At 43.7% G+C, this 25,151-nt stretch overlaps 2 protein-coding genes across 10 annotated transcripts in view; one reads left to right on the forward strand and one right to left on the reverse strand.

Annotated features, from left to right (window-relative positions):
* Nucleotides 1-9,652: 9,652 nt before the first annotated feature.
* On the forward strand, nt 9,653-22,469 carry HNRNPH3 (heterogeneous nuclear ribonucleoprotein H3). 6 transcript variants are annotated; one of them, XM_066243972.1, is made up of 10 exons: nt 9,653-9,791; nt 14,661-14,795; nt 15,280-15,418; nt 15,901-16,085; nt 16,529-16,615; nt 16,905-17,020; nt 19,375-19,510; nt 20,858-20,953; nt 21,042-21,134; nt 21,251-22,469. In XM_066243972.1, exons 2-10 carry the CDS (start codon nt 14,684-14,686, stop codon nt 21,325-21,327), a joined length of 1,041 nt encoding a protein of 346 aa, XP_066100069.1. In that variant the 5' UTR covers nt 9,653-9,791; nt 14,661-14,683; the 3' UTR covers nt 21,328-22,469. The 6 variants fall into 6 exon arrangements, with proteins under 6 accessions (XP_066100069.1, XP_066100067.1, XP_066100071.1 ...); XM_066243970.1 differs by having other exon boundaries at nt 9,678-9,810; XM_066243974.1 differs by having other exon boundaries at nt 9,678-9,810; nt 15,901-16,040.
* A 672-nt stretch (nt 22,470-23,141) lies between these two features.
* RUFY2 (RUN and FYVE domain containing 2) overlaps nt 23,142-25,151 on the reverse strand; it is a 63,871-nt gene continuing 61,861 nt past the window's right edge. For all 4 annotated transcript variants that reach the window (XM_066242671.1, XM_066242673.1, XM_066242669.1 and 1 more), the window contains one exon: nt 23,142-25,147. In XM_066242671.1, the coding sequence (XP_066098768.1) occupies nt 25,004-25,147 (144 nt within the window). In that variant the 3' untranslated portion in view covers nt 23,142-25,003. The remainder of the gene's footprint in view (nt 25,148-25,151) is intronic.

Raw genomic sequence — 25,151 nt, forward strand, 5'->3', positions numbered from 1 at the left:
CACGGCCTCTACCCCAAAGCACCTCTGCTCAGTAGGGCAATCTGCTCAGAGTTGATTGCCCTAACTCAAACCTTGGAACTCAGTTAAAGAAAAAGAGTAAATATCTTTATGGATTTTTGTTTTGCCTTTCTCAATCTCCAAGTACATGGGGCAATTTACAAAGATATAGGACTCTTAACTGCTGGGTGCAAAGATCTTCAATATCCAGGAGAAATTCTCCAGCTGCTGGAAGCAGTCTGGAAGCCAAAACAAGTAGTAGTGATCCAGTGCCAAGGACCCAGGAGGGAAGAACATTAGAAGCCCAGGGAGCCTGACCAGGCGGTGGCGCAGTGGATAGAGTGTCGGACTGGGATGCAGAGGACCCAGGTTTGAGACCCCGAGGTCGCCAGCTTGAGCACAGGCTCATCTGGTTTGAGCGGGAGCCCACCAGCTTGAACCCAAGGTCACTGGCTCCAGTGGTGGGTTGCTCGGTCTGCTGGAGGCCCGCGGTCAAGGCACATATGAGAGGGCAATCGATGAACGGCTAGGGTGTCGCAACACGCAATGAAAGTCTGGTGATTGATGCTTCTCATCTCTCTCCATTTTTGTCTGTCTGTCCCTGTCTATCCCTCTCTCTGGCTCACTCTCTGTCTCTATAAAAAATAAATAAATAAATAATAAAAAGAATCCCAGGGAAATGCCAGAGCAGATGCAGAGGCAAAGAGGGCTTCTATGCTGCCCTACCACCTTGCTTTTCTAGCCCCTTTCATCTCATGGGCTCTGGATCTTGCACCCAAATATTCTGAGGGGAAAAAAGGTAGATAGGAAAAAGGACAAAAGAATTGAAAGACGACTGGATACAGCTGCCAGATAGTAGAGTTGTCATCCCCTACCAATTGGGACTGGCAGTAGTCCAGGCTTTACACATTGCCACCCATCTGAGACAAGAAAAGACAGAAAAACTTCTATGGAGGTATTTCTCCATCCCTCTCCTAGCAACCTTAGCCAAGACAGTCAGCCTGCGCTGCCCAACCTGCCTCCAGAACAATGCAAAACAAGGACCTTCATTTCCCCCCATATCCAGTCTTACAGGGCACCCCCACTTTGAGGATGTACAGGTAGACTTCATCAAGGTACCCAAAATCCAAGGCTACCAGTACCTGCTGGTGCTAGTATGCACCTATTCAGGATAGGTAGAAGCCTCCCCCATTCGGACTGAAAAGGCTAGGGAAGAGACCAGGACATTGCTCAGAGAAGTTATCCCAAGATTTAACTTCAGATAGTCTCTGACAATGGTCCTGCCTTTGTGGCGAAAGTAGTGCAAGAGACAGCTCAAGTCCTGAACATCACATGAAAACTTCACGAGATATACAGACCTCAAAGTTCAGGAAAGATGTAATGCATGAATAGAACTTTAAAGTTAGGGCTTATCAAGTTATGTCAGGAAACAGGTCTTAAATAGGTGCAAGTTTTACCTTTAATTCTGTTCAAAATTCAGTGTATCCCATCCAAGAACTCTGGGTACTTACCTTATGAGAAGCTATACAATAAGCCTCTCCCAATATTACATAGTTTTCCGGGGACCCCCAAGAACTATGAGAAACAGAACTACACAGGCAATTAGAGGCTTTAGGCAAAGTAGCCTGTACCATATCCAACTGGGTACTAGATAGGGCTCCAATCAGTTTGTTTGCCCCTGTCCATTCTTTTTCCAAAGGAGACCAGGTGTGGGTCAAGGACTGGAATCCAGCTCCCATCTGACCCAGGTGGAAAGAAAAGACCCTACACTGTGATCCTGACCACTCCCACTGCTGCCAAGGTAGAAGGCATACCTGCCTGGATTCACCACAGCCAGCTGAAGCCTGCAGCCTCTGCAGAGATGCCCTCATGGACAGCAGAGACAGACCCCCACCAACCCCTGTAAGTTGACTGAGAAAGACAACATGCCCTGCTCTAGCCACAAACCAGAAGCTGGCTGATCCATGCACAGCCAAAGCCTGAGGAACCTTGCCATGGGGCTCCTTATAATTGGACTCTGGGAAGGGAGGGGAACTCGGGCAGAGGATTGTGAACTATGTATCCATATCACCAAGAAAAGTCAAAAGGTCTCCACCACCTTGCTTTTCAATAGCTTCTAGAAGTGTAAGGGAACTCAGAAAGGGACTGTTACCTATAATCAGTCTCAATATTCAGTATGTGACTCAGGAAATAATCAACCTTATTTTTTTATGACTCCACAGACCCTCTTACTGAAGTAGTGTTTGAGGTAAAAAAAAAAAATAGCAAAGAGAGGGAGGAGTCTAGGGTTAGAAAGACAGACCAGCCCTGGCCGGTTGGCTCAGCGGTAGAGCGTCGGCCTGGCATGCGGGGGACCCGGGTTCGATTCCTGGCCAGGGCACATAGGAGAAGCGCCCATCTGCTTCTCCACCCCTACCCCCTCCTTCCTCTCTGTCTCTCTCTTCCCCTCCCGCAGCCAAGGCTCCATTGGAGCAAAGATGGCCTGGGCGCTGGGGGTGGCTCCTTGGCCTCTGCCCCAGGCGCTAGAGTGGCTCTGGTCGCGGCACAGCGACGCCCTGGAGGGGTAGAGCATCGCCCCCTGGTGGGCAGAGCGTCGCCCCTGGTGGGCGTGCCGGGTGGATCCCCGTCGGGCGCATGCGGGAGTCTGTCTGACTGTCTCTCCCCGTTTCCAGCTTCAGAAAAATACGGGGGAAAAAAAAAAAAAGAAAGAAAGACCAACCATAGCTCAAAGTACAGTCAAAGGAAGCCCAGAACAAATCACCCTAAGGTTTAATACATGTGCCGCTATGGGTCATACAGAAAGGGGGTCCAGGTCCCCTGACTAGGAGAGAAGCTACAGGATAAATAATATGTATACACTGTATGTACTAAGAATGTGAGACTCTATTATAAAAAGAATTTCTAGAGTCTCAAAGGGGGGAATGAGAAGGGAACAAGCCTCCCTTCTCCTTTGAGAGGGGAGAAACCAGAATAATACAAGGGAAAGGAGCCAGCAGGGATAACTGAGTCAGCCAGTTATAAATTAACTACATCCCATAGTACCATAAATGTTTGCTTAGAGTGCTTGCAACACAAAGCAAGAAAAGCAGGATCTGTATGTAGCTACAATCAGTGATCTGGAAACACCTTCCCCCTTGGTGACCCCAGTGAAACTCCCTGTCCCCTCTCCTTGAGCCCTGGAAAACCTTAAACAAAGGAATCACAAGCCCATTGCTTAGATACTGTACAGGTATATAACCTGTATCTAATTCGGGGAGCTCGTGCTTTGCTACTACTAGCCCCGCACGCTCTGCCGGCTACTAATAAATTCTCCTTCCTTCATTAGTTAAATTGTCATTAGTTAAATTCTCCATTGAGGTCGTTTTCCTGCAACACTTGTAGGTGCAACTTTCTAGGATGCAAAGATCGTGAGCAGCTGATCAGTCACTCAGGTTATAGAGTGCGGGAGATGAAAGGCAGGAGGAATGCCAAAGCAGAGGAGAAAGCGAGGTCTGATTTGTAGAAATGTCGTAGGGAGGCAATCAATCAATAAGCCCCTACAAATGAGGCCTGCTGTGGGGGTGGCAGGCCCGCAGTGCAAGCACCAGAGAAGGGAGGAGCCCCAGCCAAAATTTGGGCTGGTGGGCACATTTGAATCTCCTCAGCATTGAAACACTCCTATTTCTCCTGCACACTGCAAACATTGTGGACAAGAAAAACCCTGTTTGGTGGCAGAACCACGTGGCACCTCTCCACGCAAGTGACCCTAGGGTAAGGGCGGGGCCTTCATGGAATTTGGTTTTGGTGGGACCGAGGACCAGAGAACTTTTCCAAACCATGATAGCCCAGTTCCTTCAACACATGGTGTCAGGACCACTGCTACCACTTTTCCTGCAAGAGAGACCAGAAAGGTGATAGACTCACTCGGAGTCCGAAAGACCAGTGTCACAGGCTTTACTGAGAGAAGACCTGCTGGGCTGTCTCATAAGGGAGAGCAGCCCCCAGTTATCTAACAGGTAGACTTAAATAGGGGATTTGAAGGTGGGGGTTGGTAGTCATTAAGGAAAAGTGTATCTTCCAGCGATTTATGTAAGATCAACTGTAAGTAAAGCAGGGGACCTTCCACAGCCAGGTTAGTCACCCGGATGTCCAGGGGGTCGTGACCTGAAACATCCAATTTATCAGTGTCCCTTTGTCCAGTTAAGGGAGGAGGGGGTCATGACCCCCACCTACAACTCTATCATTTCAGCCTTTTTTTTTTTTTTTCCTGAAGCTGGAAACAGGGAGAGACAGTCAGACAGACTCCCGCATGCGCCGGACCGGGATCCACCCGGCACACCCACCAGGGGCAAAGCTCTGCCCACCAGGGGGCGATGCTCTGCCGCTACCAGAGCCACTCTAGCGCCTGGGGCAGAGGCCAAGGAGCCATCCCCAGCACCCGGGCCATCTGCTCCAATGGAGCCTCAGCTGCGGGAGGGGAAGAGAGAGACAGAGAGGAAGGAGGGGGTAGGGGTGGAGAAGCAGATGGGTGCTTCTCCTGTGTGCCCTGGCCGGGAATCGAACCCCGGGGCCCCCTGCACGCCAGGCCGACGCTCTACCGCTGAGCCAACCGGCCAGGGCCTCATTTCAGTCTTTTGTTATATGATTGAGGGGTGATGATCATTTTTTTTTTTAATTTACTTACTTTTTACAGAAACAGAGAGTGAGTCAGAGAGAGGGATAGACAGGGACAGACAGGAACGGAGAGAGATGAGAAGCATCAATCATTAGTTTTTCATTGCACGTTGCAACACTTTAGTTGTTCATTGATTGCTTTCTCATATGTGCCTTGACCGCAGGCCTTCAGCAGACCGAGTAACCCCTTGCTGGAGCCAGCGACCTTGGGTTCAAGCTGGTGGGCTTTTGCTCAAACCAGATGAGCCCGTGCTCAAGCTGGTGAGCTTGGGGTCTCGAATCTGGATCTTCCGCATCGCAGTCCGATGCTCTATCCACTGCGCCACTGCCTGGTCAGGCGATGATCATTTTTTTTGTAGCTACTTCCTGCTGGTAAGGGGATGCGAGTCACAGGAAGGGACACTGGCCTCGGGCTGCTATGGCGAAGTACCGAAAGTCGGTGACTTGGAGTAACAAGAGTTCATGGACAGTCCAGTTAGTGAAGGCCTTTAGGGGGTCCTGGAGGAAACTAGAGAAAAGGTGCAGGAGACAGAGACTACATGCTAGAATGACAAAAATGAGAGTGAGTGGACCAATAAATGGTAGTAGCTTTATAAAGGCAGCATTGATAGGTCTAGATGGATTTCGAGGTTCGTCCGGGTACCCTTTTGTGGCCTCATAGAGTAGTTTTGCAAGGAGGCTGTAATTGGGGATCCATGATTGGAGGAAACCAGCAATTCCTAAGAAAGAGAGGAGGTCGGTTTTGGGACAGGTATTGATGCTATGAGGCCTTTTCGGTCTGTAGTTATTTCCTTTTCGTTGTGAGAGATTTGTACTCCTAGGTAGGTTACAGTGGGTTGGGAGAGCTGAACTTTGGAAGGGGATACTCGATAGCCTTTTCTGGCTAGGAGATTGAGAAGGAGAGAGGTGTCTTGTAGAGACTGTTTGAGGGTAGGGCTGCAAAGCAGGATGTCACCGACGTATTGGATGAGGGAACTGTGGGGTAGAGGAAGTAGTTGGATGTCTGCAGCTAACGTTTGGCCAAAGAGATGAGGACTATCACTGAAGCCTTGGGGCCGAACAGTCCAAGTTAGATGTTGGGTATGCATAGTATCAGGATCAGTCCATGTGAAGGCAAAGAGATTTTGACATGTGGATCTAGAGGAATGGTGAAGAAAGTGTCTTTAAGCTCTAATACTGTGAAGAAGGAGGACGAGGAGGGGATTGAGGATAGGATGGTGTATGGCAGTGGTCCCCAACCCCCGGGCCATAGACCGGTACCGGTCCGTGGGCCATTTGGTACTGGTCCGCAGAGAAAGAATAAATAACTTACATTATTTCCGTTTTATTTATATTTAAGTCTGAACGATGTTTTATTTTTTAAAAATGACCAGATTCCCTCTGTTACAGCCATCTATGACTCACTGTTGATGCTTGTCTCGTAAGTTCGACAATTATATTTAAAAATACCACAGTTTTTACGCCGGTTGCATAATTTTATTTTGTGCATTTATCCATCCCACCCTAAAGGCTGGTCCGTGAAAATATTTTCTGACATTAAAGCAGTCCATGGCTTTAATGGTTGGGGACCATTAGGTTGGGGACCACTGGTGTATGGGTTTGGAATGGCTGGGGTAATGGGTAATGCTGCTGAGTTAACAGCCCTGAGGTCTTGCACTAAGCGACAGGAGCCATTGGGCTTTAGAACAGGGAGTATGGGAGTATTGAAAAGGGAATTGGTTGGTTTTAGTAATCCCACCTGGAGGAATTTCGAGATTAAGGGTTTGAGACCCTTTAGATGGGTTAGAGAAATGGGGTGTTGGGGAATAAAGGGTAGGTGTTGGGATTCTTGAGATGAATAAGGATGGGAGTGTGATGTTTGACAACTGAGGGTTGGGAGGTGTCCCAGATTATGGGATTTCCCTCCTCTGAGAGAAGTGGAAGAGGATTGTGACCGAGTCCGTGTCTGCCGCCAGAAACAGGAGAATATCGGCTGAGGAATTGCTATGTGTAGTCGTCAAGGTTAGGGTCGTTTGGAATTTGGAGAGGACATCTCTACCTAGCAGTGGGGTAGGACATTGTGGGATGACTAAGAAGCGGTGAGTGCATTGTATGTCCTCTATAGTGCATTGAGTTATTAAGGGATTGGTTTTAATTCCCGAGACTCCAATGATTGCTGTGTTGGAGGTGGTGAGAGGGCCGGAAAATTCAGGGAGGGTGGAAAAGGTGGCCCTGGTGTTCTACAAGAAAGGAGATAGGCTTACCTGCCACACGAAGTTTTACCCTGGGCTCGCGGTGTGTGATGAGAATCGGGGCCAGCTGCCCAGGGCCCCTTCACTCCTCTGTCGCCAGTCCCAGAAAATCTATTAGAGATCCGGGTGTGGGATTTGTTATGGGGAGGCCCTTTCAGTGTCTGGGACAATCTACCCCCCAATGTCCCTCAAGGTGACAGTGAGAACAGGGACCTGGAGGGGGTTGGGGATTAGGGCAGTGCTTAGCCCAGTGGCCATGTTGTCTGCATTTAAAGCAGGGCCCCGGTGGGTCTGAAGAAATTCCAGAACACCCCTTCTGCGGGGTTTTTGAGCCTGCTGGAGGGTGTCCTCAGAGGGCCTTCGGTTGCATGAGGTAGTTTTCCTGATCTCTCCTCTTCCGGTCCTCCCTTTCCTGTTCCTCCCAGTTATGAAATGCTTTAACTGCAAAGTTTAGGAGATCCCTTTGGGGTGTTTCCGGCCCATCCTCCAACCTTTTAAGTTTTTCCGAATGTCTGGGGCGGATTGAGATATGAAGTGGGAGTGTAAGAGAACCGTGCCGGCCGGGGTTGTCAGGTCTACTCTAGAATATTTTTAGAGAGCCTGGGATAGGCGTTCAAGGAATTCTCCAGGGTTTTCTTGGGGGCGCTGGACAATTTCCTTGATTTTTGTCATAGTTTACAGCCTTATTCGCTAATTTGTTTAATGCTTGGAGGAGGTAGTCAATCATAAGTTTTCTAGCTGTCCTATTTTGGTGGTCTGTTTGGTAGCTCCAGTGAGGGTCTGTGTTAGGAACTGCGGTGGTACCTATGGGATTGGGATTATTTCTAGTATGGGCCTCATCTGCGACTTGCTGGGCAGTAGTCCAGACTCGGTCCTTATTGGAGGGAGTGAGGGAAGAGGTTAGGATTGTGCCATGTAAGGTCATGCGATTGTGTAAGGTATTTGAATTCTTTTATGTAAGTGTCTGAGTTGGAGGAAAAGGAGCTGGAGTTCAACTTCGGATACGTCAGAGAGAAAGGGATGGAGACTCCAATGATGCCTTCTGCCTCCGCCACCTCGCATAGTGGATAGAAACCAGCCAGGTGTGGGGTTTGAGAGGAGGGTTGTGCACGAGGTTGATCAGGAGGTCGAGGGTGGAGGTTAGGAGGGGGAAGCGGAGGGGAGGAGAAAGCTGGGGAAGTGGTTTGGGGCTCTGTGTCGGGGTTATATGGGGGAGGAGGTTGAGGTGCTGGTGATGGCACCACGTGGTCAGAGGGGTCAAAAAGATCAGAGTTTAGAGGAGTGCTGGAGGAGGATGGGGAGAAGGGCTTCTTGCTAAAAGTATTTGGTAGGTTGAGCAAGAGGAACAGGGGGTAGGCCTGGCTTGTGGTGGTGCAGTGGATCAAGTATAGACCTAGAACACTGAGGTCACTGGTTTGAAACCCTGGGCTTGCCTGGTCAAGGCACATATGGGAGTTGATGCTTCCTGCTCCTCCCCCTTCCTCTCTCTCTTCTCTAAAACAAAAAAATGAATAAAACCTTTAAAAAAAAAAGAGGAACAGGGGGAGGGTAGAGATTGGAGAAAGAAGAAAGCCTGCACATAGGGAATTTATGAGGCCTTCCCTGTCCGGTGGCAACAATTATTGAGATCTTTGAATGTATTGTAATCGAAAGTACCATTTTCTGGCCATTGGGAACCATTGTCTAGTTTATAGTGGGGCATGGTGGTTTGGATTGAGAGGTCCCCATGGTAGATAAAGGAGGTAGACGGGAGTTGGGGAGGAAGAAGGAGCATCCCCCTTCTTCCTCTTCCAACCGTAGGGAAAGGAAGGTGAAGAATTGTCGGGTCGCACCGGGAGAATTCAGTCCCAGTGAGAAAGAGGTTTCTTGCCAGGCGCCTGGACTTCCAAAAATATAAGTCCGAGTAGACAAGAAACCCCGAGGTCTACCTCCCCAGATTTTTAGGGTGAAAAATTTGGAAGAGCTCCTACTGGAGGGAGGAGAGGTGAAGAAGGATCCCTAATCCTGGTCCCGCAGGGGTTCGGAACAGGGTCACGGAGCCGGCCAACCTACCCCCACTCCCAGGACCAAGCAGAATCAGGGAGTAAGCCCAGAACGAGCTGCCGCTGTCCACCCGCCGCTTTCCTGGTAGCAAGCTTGGGTGAGAGCTGGGGGATCGTCCAGGCAACCGGAGCCCCGTCCGGGGTTTGGCACCAAATGATAGAATCAATCGGAGTCCGAAGGACCAGTGTCACAGGCTTTACTGAGAGAGGACCTGCCAGGCTGTCTCGTAAGGGAGAGCAGCCCCCAGTTATCTAACAGGTAGACTTAAATAGGGGATTTGAGGGTGGGGGTTGGTAGTCATGAACGAAAAATATATCTTCCAGCGATTTATGTAAGATCAACTGTAAGTAAAGCAGGGGACCTTCCATCCCGGGTTGACTACCCCCCGGGTGTCCAAGGGGTAGTGACCTGGAACATCCAGTTTGTCAGGGTCCCTTTGTCCACTTAAGGGAGGAGGTGGTCACGGCCCCCACCTGCAACCCTATCAAAAGGTGGGCTCTGAGAATTTGATAGCTGTACCTTCGCCAAGAAGGATGGAACTTTCCACCTCTCTCTCCGAGCCACTACCGGCCTCTCTCGACCAGCGCGCAAGCGTACTCTCGCGGCCCGCGCCAAGCGGAACCGACTCTCGCCTCGCGAGAACGCGCCGGCCGCTCTCCGTTGCTCTCGCCCCACCCACCCCTCGTCGCTCGCCCTCTCCCATCCCCCCCCCAGCCAGTCTCTTTGCTGCGCAGCTCCCTTAGCGGTTGCCTCCGGCCGGAGACGGTTGGAAGGACCGTTGTGGGGAGCACTGCACGAGGCAAGCGACTTCTTCCTTCGATCCGGACCCAGCGAGCACCGGACTCGCCGCTGCTGACGCTCGACAGGGTATCTGAAGTAAAAGGGGGTAGGTTGGGCCGGCGGTGTCAAGAGCGGAGTCGGGAGAAGGACGAAAGAGATGGGGCGGGGGAGGGGGGAAGTGTGGAGGTCGCCGCTCGGAAGCGGCCAGGCTGCGCCTCGCAGGCGATCTCCCACTTCAGGGGGCGGCATGTCTGGGGGAGGACTCGGTAATGTGAATCCTGTGAACGAGCCGAAGTGGGGGTCAGCCAGCATTTTCCCTTTCCCTGCTGGCTTGGCCTCCGCCATTTTGGGTACGGTGGCGCGGCCACCTCGGCTTCCCGCCCTCCCTTTCTCCCTACTTTTTGTCCCTCATCTTCCGAAAGCTGCATAGAAGGCGGAGGGTGGTCAGAGCGCCCCGGAGGGTGAGGGTGGGAGCGGGGCGAGCAGGGAGAGGCCGGGCCGCGGGGCGGGGGCGGGGGCGGGCCCGGGCTGGCGGGCGAGCTCCCGGTGGAAATGGCGCGGGACGGGCCGGCCTCCCTTCCTCCGCAGTCTGCTGGTTTACCTGGGCTGGCGAGACTGCGAGCGGCTTCTGACGCAGATTCTCAAGATGAGTGAGGCTGGAGCTGGGGGAGGAAAGCCAATGGCGACGAAGGCGCTCAACTCCCCAACCCAGGACAAAGGAGAGGGCCTCCTTTGTAATCGCCGCCCGGTGGCGAAGGGTTTAGGCCGGGCTTGGCGGCCGGGCGGGGAGGCGGGGGGAAGGGGCGAACTCTCCCTAGCTCTCTGGTCTCTAGGGCAGCTAGATAAACGAAAAGTCTCCGGGGAGGAATAAAGGACGCTTAGCCGGCCCTTATATTCCAGATTTGGAACTGCGAAAAGAGTACGTACTCATTTTCCAAAGAGTTATTTTTTCTTTTTTTCACGCTTACCTTAAACGTATGTAAGGACTTTGTGGGTAATTGTTTTGTAAGCAGATAAGTGGGTGGCTTATTTCAAATAGGAATGTGAAATGGGCATATTTCAAATAGGTCGTACGGGCCCAGTGAAATAAACTGTTTATGTGATACGGCTTTTTGAACCTGGGGGGGCGGGGTGTGATGCTTGACAGTGGTTTGGGGTAGTTTGGCCCGTATTGGGTTAGAATTTGGGCGTTTTACATTTGGGGAAGAGTTAATACAGCCAGTGATGGCAAAATGTGTGTGTGTGGGGGGGGGGGGAATTTCGTTACTGTGCGAAGATTCTTTTGGTACTAGGTTGTAGAAGTAAAATTACTTAAAAATACAATTGGGGGTTATTTTCTTTTGGCGGCTATGCGTGTTTTTTATTTAGTGTAGGACTATGCTACTTTCTGACCAAGAACATAGGCCTACTCAACAGAAAGAAACTGAAAGCCAGATCCATATGACGTGACGATTTTTGGTCCTTAGAACACAGGAGAATTGGGTTGGTGATGTTCACTGAAGACAGTAGGAGTGGGACAGGCAAGGCCTGAGAATAATTCGTATCAAATTTATTATTGGCTTTTCCAGCTTTAAGACGCCAACAAAATCACAAAAGTAACAAAAAAGGCAAGCCAGAGTTTATAATGTAGTATATGATATAACAGCATTCCTAATTGGTTGTCTTAGAAATCTTTTTTCTGCCCTCATCTGTATCATACCCTGGAAATCCATGTAATTGCACTTAAATTTTTAAATAACCATATTCTTTTTTGGTGTCCTCACTTTGGTAAACAAGCAACTGAATGTGATAACTTTGTTTTAGAAAAGAACTCATTCATAATCCTTTTCAGTGAACTTAACCTCCTTTAGGTATTAGTGGTGTGTGTTTTTTTAATTGAGCAAGTAAGTACATTGGAAGGTGGAATGATTAAGATTTTCCTGTTTGGTTAAACATCACCAATATTTTGCCAAAATTTGAATTTCGGTCTCATTTTATAGGATGAGTGGGCTATCGTTTAGAAAATTATTAGGAAAAAAGTTATTTACTGAAGCATCAAAACCTTTACATAGCATACTTAAGAAGATAGTATAGTGTAATCTCTTAACAAAGGAATTTTATGTTTCATTTGGCCGGTTAGATGCTTTGTCTAACAAACTAAAGTCACCATACAAGACTGACCAAAGTCCAGATATTTCAACTGCTGATATTTTTAATTGGTGCTAACGCTTTGAAAAATTAAAATAATTGTGATTAGCCATGATGCTGTTGCAAAGAAATGGTGAGATGGATTATCCTAATTAATTAGTAAGAATATTTAGGTAGTTTCTTGGACCACTTTAAGATATTAAAGCAGATTGTCTTTTTGTATGTCTTTCGAGTTCGTCTTGATTTTGTTTCATAAGTAGAATTCTAGGCTCAAAGTTTGGTGCTTTCTTTTTTCTTGTGTTCTCTTCACCCTTGGGATAGGGAATCGCCCTATTAAAAGTTTCTGATGAATCTGGCTAACTTTTCCCTTTAAAGTTGTAAATTTAGCAGGGTTTTGTTTGTTTTTTATAGATGTAATACTTTGTTGTTTTTCTACAGGTCTGGTTCATATAGGCTGATCTGAGAAAACTAGTTTGCTTGTTAGTTCCTTCAGTAAAGATAATTCCTATTTTTTTTGTATTTGTTTCCAAAACAGTATCTTCGTATTGAAAATATGTGCGAAATGATAAAAAGCACACCACATAATTCACAACAGATTAGATTGATTTGCAAAGTTTTTAAATTTTTCATGAAGTAATGAATGTGTCATGTTAAATCTCCACTTTTTTTCCTATTCCATCTTTAACACCCTTTCTAAGAAACAGCTACTATTTAAGTTGGTGCTATTTTTTATAAAAAGAAAATGGTAGATCTTCAAACTGTTTAACTTCTTCCCCAAAACTGATTTGGGGCCTACTTTCAGGGCTACTAGAATGGTATTTTTAAATCATCTAGCTAATAAATACTATATAAGCATTTCCAGAAAGGCTCTCTTTTTCTGTCTGGCTTCCACAATTTCTAAAGAAACATGAAAACTTGTAACAGTGTTTATTTCCTTTTAAGACTGAGACTACTTTTCTGTCTTTTAAGATTCAGTTATTATGCTTTTGTACCTTTCATTAGTTCTAATTAATAGCTTTAATTCCAATAACACTGGCCACCACTGAATGGTTACAATGCCACAGATGAAGAACTGAATGATTCTTAAAATGGTCAGCTGAAGTCCAGGCACCACTGCTTGTATTTTACAGTTGGACATAGCAGCTAAGTAATTTGCTTATATTGTGTAGCCAGTGAGCGACAGACTAGGGATTCATACGCAGTTTCTTTTCTCTTAAAAGTTCATACTAGTTATTTGTATGCATAAAGAATTAGTTGTGCCCTGGCCAGGTTGCTCATTTGGTTACAGCTTCATCCAAATACACCAAGGTTGTGGGTCCAATCCCCAGTCAGGGCACATACAAGAAACCATCAGTGGAATGAATAAATAAAAGTGGAACAACAAATTAGTGTTTCTTTTTTTTCTCTTCTGTCCCCTCTGTTCCCCCAAATCAATAATTTTTAAAAGAATTAATTGTAATGACAGATAAAAATGCATATTCTTGCATTTTGAGATCTCGTCTAGAGTGGCACCTAGGATTTTTGGTTTAAGATAAAACAACAGAACAGGTACCAGAGTTAATTTGTACACAGAGATGATTTGATTTATAACCACATTTGGGAAATTCTACATTAGCTTATGAATGCGTGAATTCTAGAAAAAATAAAATTTTACTCCTTGCAAATGCTGCACCTAACAGCTGCACTGGTAATTCGATTATGTGAAATTTAAATATTAATACTGTTGGTATGAAATATAATTCTTGAGCATAAAGGAATCAAGTGAACAACCTGTTTTGTTTACAGGGGAGGAGGTGGTGAGGGAAAGTTTTGAAATAATCAGGTGAGTAGGATTCCTACAGCTGCATAATGAAATTTATATGCTCTGGTAAGTTTCTGCAGCTGAAGGACTTCTGCATTAGCCTCTTGAAAGTGTTTTGGAATCTTAAAAGGAAGGATGGTTGTCTAGGGAAGGGAATTGGGTGGGTGGGTTCTTTTTGGAGGGGAGAAAGGCCTTCTGACTGTACCCTAATATTCTTTTTAATGTGAATGTATTGTCATTTTTTTAAATTTGTGTCTAAAAGTAAAGCAGTGAGTAAACTGATTTTTAATATACTATCTCCAATAACTTCCCAAACAGGTTACTTCAAAAAACACTGAACTTTGAAAAGCGTTCGCTTTATGTGGCCTTTCTTCCTCCATTGTAAAATTTTACCTAATTTAGTCATTTTAATCTTGGGAAGTGTTTGAACCAGATTTAGTGAAAATAGAGATATGAATTGCCCCCCTCTTCAAAAACAATTTGAATATGTTTAGAATTCTAGTGCCTCTGATAAATTACTTTTGTGATGCCATTTTTTTTCTAAATCACTTGGGCTCTTACTGTTGGGGACAATAGTACTTACTATGTGCAACTTTTGAGTAGTCAAGTTTTAAAGACTGCAGAACTATTCAGGTGAATGATGAAACCTGGAAAATGTGAATGGCATTTTGAGAGATGAGGAAGAAGCAGAGTTGATAGTAAATGATAAGATTGAGAAATCAGGAGAGTTTGAAGACTTACAGTGAAATTATGTAAGTTTTCTTAATATTAGGCGATATATATATTTGATCCTTTGCAATTGAGTACTTTTTGTTGGGAGGGGTCGGGTCTCACTGCCTTTTCCCAATCTTTTTATGCCTATCCTGAAATAGAAAGGTGTTGTACCATTGTATTGTAGCATTGTCCCTGGAGTCATTGAGCTGTATAGTATTTCACATTTCCTGTTGTGCACTACTGAGGGGTGTTTCTTCAATACTTCTGACAAGAGTATATTTTGATTAACTTCTTTATGTGCTTATTTTTTATAGCATTTAAATCAAACGGTATTGAGATGGATTGGGTTATGAAACATAATGGTCCAAATGACGCTAGTGATGGGACAGTACGACTTCGTGGACTACCATTTGGTTGCAGCAAAGAGGAAATAGTTCAGTTCTTTCAAGGTACCTCTAGTATTAGTCAAAGTTTAGTAGTATTTTAATTTTATAGTTTATAATAATTTGCAAAACTCATTTGTTTGGGGGACTTTTTAATTAGAGTATGATGTCTTGGTTAATATATAGCTAGGAAATTTGCTCCAGTAATATTCAGTACAGAATGTGTAGAATGTAAAGCCTAACTAATGTGAAGTAAACTTGAGAGTAATTATATATGCTGAAATGAACCATGAATAGCATATGGAGCATAAATTTTGAGCTTTTTAAAATGTAATATAGGTGGGGTTTTGAGTGTAATTTAAAGACACTGGTTGCAAAAAGTATGTAATCCAGTATTTAGAAAAATCTTCCGTTTGTATAATGGGGTGATGGGGAACTAAGCATTTTGTTTTGTTTTATTTAGACTTGTTTTAAATATTTGATTCAGATGGGAATGTTTCAGCCTTTAACACTGTTCCCCTTGATGGGGTTATTTGTCCTTGGGTTAAAGGGTTGGAAATCGTGCCAAATGGGATAACATTGACGATGGACTACCAGGGGAGAAGCACAGGGGAGGCCTTCGTGCAGTTTGCTTCAAAGGAGATAGCAGAAAATGCTCTGGGGAAACACAAGGAAAGAATAGGGCACAGGTGGGGATGGAGAGTTTGGGATGGTGTTAAATTTTTATTTTTGGGGGTTGTGGGTCACTGTTGCTTAAATGGGGGGGTAACAGTAACATTTTTCTGGGGTCGTTTAAAAGAATTGATAAATTTAACTTGGAAACTACAGATTTGGGTGGGGAATTAATGCTAATAGTTTGCTTAAATTAAAATTAGACTGTTTCCATTTCTCTGTAGGGTGTTGTTATGTGCTTTTGTATAATCAACTATTTTCTCTAAACACCTATCATGTACTTAAGGGAACGTGTTAAAATTATATTTCAAATGACTAATTTGTCTATGTAAAATTTAAGTTTATAGGTGTAAAAAAATGTTAACTTTATGGTGTATTTAGGCAATTTAAATTGGGTTATGTATCTAGATATAGAAAAATTTACTGTATTTTGCCCAAGAATCTTATTTACTCTAATACATTCCAGCTGAAACCTGTACCTTAAACCATTTTTAAATAGGTATATTGAGATCTTCAGAAGTAGCAGGAATGAAATCAAAGGATTTTATGATCCACCAAGAAGATTGCTGGGCCAGCGACCAGGACCATATGATAGACCAATAGGAGGAAGAGGGGGTTATTATGGAGCTGGGCGTGGAAGTATGTATGACAGAATGCGACGAGGAGGTGATGGATATGATGGTGGTATGTGTATCTAATGAACAAAGGTTCTGTTGTCATTTTCTTAATGTTCCTGACACTTTGTCAAGAAATACAGAAATGGCATTAATTTCAGTACCTACTAGGTTTTAAAACCTGTTCATGAAAATAACAGATTCCATGACCAGCCATGGGACTTGATTGATGCACATATTGGCACCTGGATAATGTATACAGAAATTAAAATGAAGATATTGGGCATGTTATGACATTCTCTGTTTGGTATCAGGGTGAAAATTCATTTAGGTGTCTAAATGTATCCTTTTGAGGTTTTTTAACTTCTACCCAGTGTTAACTGCTTTTTTCACATGCCGGAAGTTGCAAACATAATAATTGAGCCAAACTGCTTACTGCTAAGTATGCTTTTGTAAACTGTATTATAAAATTTATCTCTTTAAAGTGTATTTATGTGTTCTCAAATTACACAGGTTATGGAGGTTTTGATGACTATGGCGGCTATAATAATTATGGCTATGGAAATGATGGCTTTGATGACAGAATGAGAGATGGAAGAGGTAAACTAAATACTAAAGACACTCATTTGTAGGTGAATTTTAGTATTTGCCTTACAACCACTTTTAGTGGTAATACAGATGACATAAAGTCAACTCAGGCATATATTACTGTATTCCACATAGAGTTTTGTACAGATACTTTCTGGTAAATTCTCCATTTGATGTTTAGAACAACTAGTAAGTGTGACAATCTTGGGGTTGCCAGAAAGGTGTAAATAGGAAAAGATGTGTGTAGGGGAGAAATGCTTTTCTACATGTATCTGTTCATAATCTGGAAGTGTTTCTTTAGGTATGGGAGGACACGGCTATGGCGGAGCTGGTGATGCAAGTTCAGGTTTTCATGGTGGTCATTTTGTACATATGAGAGGATTGCCTTTTCGTGCTACTGAAAATGACATTGCTAATGTGAGTAATTTCAGTAATTAATGGTTTTATACTAATCCTGCTGTCTAAATTTTGAAGCATTCTCTTTTTAGCGAAAGAGGGACAGACAGACAAGAAGGAAGAGAGATGAGAAGCATCAACTTGTAGTTGAGGCACTTTTTTTTTTGGTTCATTGATTGCTTTTTCATACGTGCCTTTAACAGGTGGCTCCAGTCAAGCCAGCAACCATGAGGTCATGTCTATGATGCCACACTCAAGCCAGCAGCCTCGGGGTTTCAAACCTAGGTCTTCAGTATCCTAGGTAGACACTATCCACTGTGCCACCACCTGGCCAGGCTGAAGCATTTTTAATATTCTCATCTTTATGGTTTCAATATCAGAATCCCTTTAATGTGAATGTGTTTCAAGTAGTTGATGAATATTTTTGTGTCCATTGTATGCTGACCTACATGGGATTTTAGCAAGTCAGCCTGACCTGTGGCAGCACAGTGGATAAAGCATTGACCTTGAACTCTGAGGACCTAGGTTCGAAACCCTGGGCTTACCTGGTCAAGACACATGGGAATTGATGCTTCCTGCTTTTTTGCCCCCTTCTTCTTTCCTCTCTCTAAACTAATACAATCTTTGAAAAGAAAGAAATTAGCAAGCCTAGCCTCTGGGAGCTCAGTGGCTAGAGCCTTGACCTGAAACCTTGGGCTTGCCTGGTTAAGGCACATACAGCAAGCAACAAGCAAGCAATGAACAACTAAAGTGAAGCAACTATACTTCTCGATCCCCTCACCCTCTGTATCTTTACTAAAAAATTACTGAGCCTGACCAAGTGGTGGTGCAGTGGATAGAGCATTGAACTGGGATATAGAACCAGCTTCAAAACCCCAAGGTCCCCAGCTTGAGAGAAGGGTCATTGGCTTGAACGAGGGGTCACTTGCTCTGCTGCAGCCACCGGTCCATCGTGTCCCATGTTGGACCCCCCTATCAAGGCACATACAAGAAAGTAATCAATGAACAACTACGGAGCCACAGTGAAGAATTGATGCTTCTCGTCTCCCTTCCTATCTGTCCCTCTCCTCCTCCTCTCTCCCTCCCTGCCACGTCACAAAAAGTTTAAAAAAAATTAGTGACTGATCAGCATAGAGTGGGTGATATATATATATCTCCAAAGTGAGAATTGGGGGAGGGGTCAGAGTCCCTCATGTGTTTTAACAGGGATCCACCTGGCATGCCCACCAGGGGAAGATGCTCGCTCTGGGGTGTTGCTCCATAGCAACCAGAGCCATTCTAGCACCTGAGGCGGAGGCCGTGGAGCCAGCCTCAGTGCCCGGGCCAACTTTGCTCCAATGGAGCCTTGGCTGTGGGAGGAGAAGAGAGGGAGAGTGTAGAAGGGTGGAGAAACAGATGGGCGCTTCTCCTGTGTGCCCTGGCCGGGAATCAAACCCAGGACTTCACATGCTGGGCCGACGCTCTACTGCTGAGTCAACTGGCCAGGGCAAGTGCGTGATTTTTTAAAGTATAAATATGTTAATGAGAGAAAAGTTGAAGTAGTTTGGTTTGACTTCTTAGGTTTATGTGATGAGCTGAAAATAGTGCAAGTAGGTGCTGCTATTGATTTGAAATTGGTTCGAGAATCAGCAAACTTCAGCCCATGAGTCATCTAGTCGCATGCATTTACTTATTGAGTAGTTGGCTCCCAGTGGCCTACAAAGCCAAGAGTATTTACTGTCTATCTCTTTTGGGGTGGGGGAGCTGACAGAGAGGAAGGGAGAGAGATGAAAAGCATCAACTGGTAGTTGCGGCACCTTAATTGTTCATTGATTGCATTCTCATATGTGCCTTGACTGGGGGGCTCCAGCTAAACCAGTGACCCCATGCTCAAGGCAGCAACCTAGGTCTGTGAACCTGGGTCCTCAACATCCCAGACTGACGCTCTGTCCATTGCATCACTGTCTGGTCAGGCTAGTATCTAGCTCTTAAAGAAAATTTTTGCTTTTTCTGGGAACTAATTGGTCTAAGTTCCTGGTGCTTTTTAGGATCACTTAAACCTGGTTAACTTGTGATTAGAACTAAGTGATATATTTTGTGAGTCATCCATCCATATATAGCTGGTAGGTTTATTAAACCTCAATCGTTCTGAATCATGAACCCAATTTCAAATACCTTTCTTGGGAGTGAGGGTGGGGTGCTTGTTCTTCCTCTCAGTAGTAGGTTATGAGACTTTCATCTGTTTAGGGTAAACATTCTCTAGCTTAAAAATATTTTCCTTCACAAATTTAGCTTTACAGCACAGGGCAATAGAGGGTTTGTTTTAATGGATAAGGATAAACAAAAGCATGTGGTAATTTCAGTAATGTAAATATAACAAGCTTTCCTTTCTTTAGTTCTTCTCACCACTAAATCCAATACGAGTGCACATTGATATTGGAGCTGATGGCAGAGCAACAGGAGAAGCAGATGTAGAGTTTGTGACACATGAAGATGCAGTAGCTGCCATGTCTAAAGATAAAAATAACATGCGTAAGTAGTAATGTTGGCGTGAAATCCTGTTTCCTAGGTGTGAACTTGTTTCTCATAGTAAGTTCAGACTTTACTAAAGCATTAATTCAGACTTTTAATACTTGACAGATTATTATAGGGAGAAATGGTATGTTACATGTACTTGCCTGAGTTCCCCTGCCCTTGAAAATCAATACTTCTTAACCTGTACATTGATCAACTTGGATAAGTTATTCCTGCATGTCTTCAGTTTTTTGTTTTTGTTTTACAGGGACAGAGAGAGGGATAGATAGGGACAGACAGGAACAGGAACAGAGAGAGATGAGAAGCATCAATCATAAGTTTTTTGTTGTGACACCTTAGTTCATTGATTGCTTTCTCATATGTGCCTTGACCGCAGGCCTTCAGCAGATTGAGTAACCCCTTGCTCGAGCCAGCGACCTTGGGTCCAAGCTGGTGAGCTTTTTTTTGCTTAAGCTGGCGACCTCAGGGTCTCGAACCTGGGTCCTTCCACATCCCAGTCTGATGCTCTATCCACTGCGCCACCGCTTGGTCAGGCTTATCTTCAGTTTTTAAGCCATTAGATTTCACCTCAACCAGTGATTCTCTAATCTGGCTACACATCAATCACTCGGTACTTAAGTTTTCCTGGACACTACTCTTAAGATTCTAATTCAGTTCTATGAGTGGGCCTGGGATTTTTAAGAAGTATATACCAGCTGGTTTTGTAATAATCAGTCCTTTTTATAAATGAAGAAACTCAGTCTCCAAAAACTTTCTACTTGTTCCAGGTTACACAGTTTGAATTAAACCTGGATTTTTTTTTTCTTTTCTGTATTTTCCTGAAACTGGAAACGGGGAGACAGTCAGACTCCCGCATGCGCCCGACCGGGATCCACCTGGCATGTTGTCCACTAGGGGGCGATGCTCTGCCCATCCGAGGTGTCGCTCTGTCGCGACCAGAGCCACTCTAGCGCCTGGGGCAGAGGCCAAGGAGCCATCCCCAGCACCCGGGCCATCTTTTGCTCCAATGGAGCCTTGGCTGCAGGAGGGGAAGAGAGAGACAGAGGGGAAGAGAGAGCCAGAGAGGAAGGAGAGGGGGAGGGGTGGAGAAGCAGATGGGCGCCTCTCCTGTGTGCCCTGGCCGGGAATCAAACCCGGGACTTCCGCACGCCAGGCCGATGCTCTACCACTGAGCCAACCGGCCAGGCCGTAAACCTGGATTTTATCCCTGTACAGCATGCAGTTTTTTCACTCCCCTTAGAATCTGTATTTACCAACATACATTTAGGTTGATACTAGGTAGTCAGCCTTTTAAAATTTGATCCATCTTTTCTTTCTCCCGATACTCTTTTTTTTTCCCTAAAGAACATCGATACATTGAACTCTTCTTGAATTCCACTCCTGGAGGCAGCTCTGGAATGGGAGGCTCTGGAATGGGAGGCTATGGCAGAGATGGAATGGGTATGTAAAGGTTTTTGTTGTTTTTGTTTTAAATAAATGTAGTTAGATACTTAATGATTGACCTCAGACTTCTTTTTTTCCCTTTAAGATAATCAGGGCGGTTATGGATCTGTTGGAAGAATGGGAATGGGGAACAATTACAGCGGAGGATATGGGACTCCTGATGGCCTGGGTGGTTATGGTAAGTGTCGTTGGTTACTCTGGTTCAGTTAGTTAGTCCCCCTATGTGGTACAGATTTATCTTCTTCTAAGATTTATCTTCTAACTAAATGATTCTTAATGTTTTTTTTCCCTAAGGTCGTGGTGGTGGAGGCAGTGGAGGTTACTATGGGCAAGGTGGCATGAGTGGAGGTGGATGGCGTGGAATGTATTAAGAGTTTAACCACCAACATAATAGTCCTGACAACAGCATCTGGTCTACTAGACTTTCTTACAGATTTAATTTCTTTTGTATTTTAAGAACTTTATAATGACTGAAGGAATGTGTTTTCAAAATATAATTTGGTAAAGCAACAGATTGTGATGGGAAAAATCTGTTTTCTGTAGGTTTTATTTGTTGCATACTTTGACTTAAAAATAAATTTTTATATTCAAACCACTGGTGTTGATACTTTTTATATACTAGCTACTCCTAAGGATGTGCTGCTTTCATAAGATTTGGGTTGATGTATTTTATTAGCTCTACAAGAAATAAGTAGTACAGTGTAATTTTAGAGGACGGTGATTCACCTCTGCAAAAGCTGTAGGTCTTAATAAGCAGACACCTGGATAGAGCCTGGAAAAGAGTTTAACTCTTGTTTTCTCTTGGACAGTACTGTAAACATAAAGCCTAAAGATGACTTTAGATGGTTTGAGGAGTATACATTCTGCTAATTCTATATTAGTCTTTTTCAAATGTCACTTATTAGGCACAGCTCTGAAGTGATGAACAAAGTGAGAAGTATCTGGATTTCTGAATATTCATAATTGTGTTACCCATGGATGGGAGTGTTAGAACTTTACATTCTAGCCCTAGATTTTAGAATAAAATCCCTTCAGCACTTGACTGAAGAACCAAAAAATGTCCAAAAAGTGATCATTGTAAGTTATCTCAAAAATGTCTCCAACTAGGTTAAGATTCGAAGTAACATGAGAATTCAGTACAAAGGTATTTTTACTGTGTTTATTTCTCAGAGATGTATTTTTATTTTCAGCCCAATAGTTAAAGCATATGTTTTCTTAACTGTATAAATACCTTTAAAAATGTAAGAGGCAAGTCCATGTTGTCTTAATGAAAATGAGAATCCTACAGTTGGATTTTGCATCTGATATCTGTTTGGAGTTTTAGAGCTGTTGTGTTTAAAAATACTGTATGTAGCAAGGAAACGGTGCTTTTTACTTTTAATCCCTTTGATCAATATGGCTTTTTTCCAAATTGGCTAATGGATCAAAATGAAACCTGTTAATGTGAATTCAGTTATTGAACTTGTTTTTGCTAGAAATGTTAATATAATAAACATCATTGTGGGACATAATAGTATGGTGTCTGTCCTGGAATGCTTTGTGTCAATCACTGGTTAAATGCAAGGTACTAAATATTGATGATGAGACAAGTAAGTCCTAAGAAGTGATTTCTGCTTTAGAGAAGGTAGCTGAGAAAACCTAAGTGGAGCAACTACAGCAATGATTTCTGTACCTACTCCATTAATTACCCATTTAAGTGCTAGCCTCATACCACTTACATTTTTAGAGATAAAGTGCTTTTATTTTTCCCATGGGTTTTTTTTTTATTTAATTTTTTTGTATTTTTCTGAAGTTGGAAACGGAGGCAGTCAGACAGACTCCCACATGCGCCCGACCAGTATCCACCCGGCATGCTCTGCCCATCTGGGGTGTCGCTCTGTTGCAACCAGAGCCATTCTAGTGCCTGAGGCAGAGGATCCTCAGCGCCCAGGCCAACTTTGCTCCAATGGAGCCTTGGCTGCCGGAGGGGAAGAGAGACAGAGAGCAAGGAGAGGGGGAGGAGTGGAGAAGCAGATGGGCGCTTCTCCTGTGTGCCCTGGCCAGGAATCGAACCCAGAACTCCTGCATGCCAGGCCGACCCTCTATCACTGAGCCAACCGACCAGGGCCCCATGGGTTCCCTATTATAATCTCTAGGCAGTAAAAACCTAACATGTTATCAATGAAAGTTGCCCTTCTTAAGCAGGTTAACTTTATAGATCTTTTATTTGGTTTATAAAATTGATAGTTAAAACATTGCAGGGGAGAAGAATTACAATCACAATTCCTTGGCACCGTGATAGCATTATTGTACCGGCTGGAGGAAGAAATGTATGTGAAGTTTATTGAGATACTTGTGAGGACAAATCAGACTTGAAAAGTAAAAGTGAAGGTTCACAATCACAAAATACAAATTGAAAATTTTTAACATAAACTTCCAAATCGGTATAAATTGCTTTTTAAAAAGAACCAAACTAAATGGAGCAAGTTGTTTTGCTGTCATAAAAGCCTGCCTACAAAAATCTCAAAGCAATTATATGTGAATTTTTAATGGCAAAGAATTTAAAGGGGTAGACTAAAAGTCATGGGTAACCAGCCTTGGAATTTAAACAAAAATCACATTTTAATGTTCTAAGCACAGTAATAAAAAATACCTAGTATTTGAAATTTTTCCTTTTTGCTTATTCTCATTTTCATCAATCATAAAAATGTTAATCCGTCCCACCAATACAAAAGTTTCAAGAATATAATTTCTCTTGAATATTTCTATCAGCATTCAAGAAAGACCACCTAAAAATCTGTCAGTTCTGAAGACCTCAAGTTGGATTATGGAGAAAATCTTCAAGTAAAATATTAGTTTCATACTTTGGGAATTTAGAAAAATAACTTTTAAGTTTAATGAAAGTATGTGCTCTGAGGAAAGGATCCCACAGAATTAGAAACCCATCCTAGGGGGTAGGGAGATGGTTATGATTAAATTCACTAAATGTAATGCTCCTAGGAGTAATGTAAGGTTATTCTAATATATTTGAAAGATTCACAGGTTTAAAGTGCATGGCTAAAATTTAACTTAAGAAAAAAATGAGTCCCTAGTGGTGATGCCATTGAAGTGATTGTGTACAAGGAAACTTGCTTTTTACAGATTAAATTCTTGGTATGCAATTAGCAATATAACGAGATTAGTGTTCAATCTCATGCTTGAAGTGGGTGGTTCAAGTATATATTTCATGGCAGGGCTGAAGACCACGTCTTCATCTGCTAATTGACCCTGGCTTAGAGGTGCTTAGTATATGGTGAATTTTTTATTCTATACTACAGCATTAGACCACTACTTGCAAAGTTAACTGGAAAGATCTTCAAGTAGCAGCTTAAGGTAAAAAGATGATGGTTTTACTTCCTATCAAAATAAAAGGAAGCCCAACAACCTCTTTAACCCACTGTATGAAAGGTATCAGCAACTACAACACTGATTTTAGAAGAGGAACAACCAAAAGGCAACGTTATAGGGTAAAATTTTGACCATTTCTAATGTAAAGTGGACAAAGGAAGGAAACAGGAAAGGGCCAAATAAAGAGTTGACATCTTGCCACGCTAGTGGAAAATGTGTTGAATTGAAATATTAACACTTGTAAAAAGTTCTACACGTTTCCAGTCTTTTCTCTAAGAACCATGAAGCTTTAAAGTGCATTAAGGAAATTACAGGCACCATCAAATACCAACTTGATCTAGAGAATAAAACAATCTGAAGCCCTGTTTTTAAGAAGGCCTTTATAAAATAAGGCAAATGTGTGTTAGCTATGCTGTCGGCCTTTCAATGTCATTTGTTACATGATCATTACAAGAATTAAAGTTATTTTAAAGCATGCCCTGTTGAAAATTCTTTTTTGAATAATGGGAAGGAAATGCCACATTATACAATTTAGTAATTCCCATGAATTGAATGTGAAAGAAAACTAGTACCAATATTGTCTGAGAGCTGCTTCAGAAGGGCTGTCTGAGTATGTTGTGCATGTGTTCATAACATTTCATGGTAGGTACTTTAATACAATGAGGATTTAGTTCTGTAGTCTTACGGCAAATTAGATGAGCATCTCTGAATCAGCAACGCATGGCAAGAATCACAAACCCGTACTGGCTTTGGTGAAGAAGGCAAAGGCAGTTCGTTGTCAGAGCAAGCATTACAGAAAATTTCCCCACAGTTTCTACAGTGATGCTAT

This window comes from Saccopteryx bilineata, chromosome 9 (assembly GCF_036850765.1).
Source record: "Saccopteryx bilineata isolate mSacBil1 chromosome 9, mSacBil1_pri_phased_curated, whole genome shotgun sequence".
Classification (NCBI taxonomy): Eukaryota; Metazoa; Chordata; class Mammalia; order Chiroptera; family Emballonuridae; genus Saccopteryx; species Saccopteryx bilineata.

Bases quoted from the DNA above. Each gene is read 5' to 3' on its own strand.
- HNRNPH3 (XM_066243972.1), top strand. From the start codon at position 14,684: ATGGATTGGGTTATGAAACATAATGGTCCAAATGACGCTAGTGATGGG. The intron at 15,419-15,900 runs GTGGGGATGGAG...ATTTTTAAATAG, and splicing joins AAGGAAAGAATAGGGCACAG to GTATATTGAGATCTTCAGAA. The intron at 17,021-19,374 runs GTGAGTAATTTC...TCCTTTCTTTAG, and splicing joins CTGAAAATGACATTGCTAAT to TTCTTCTCACCACTAAATCC.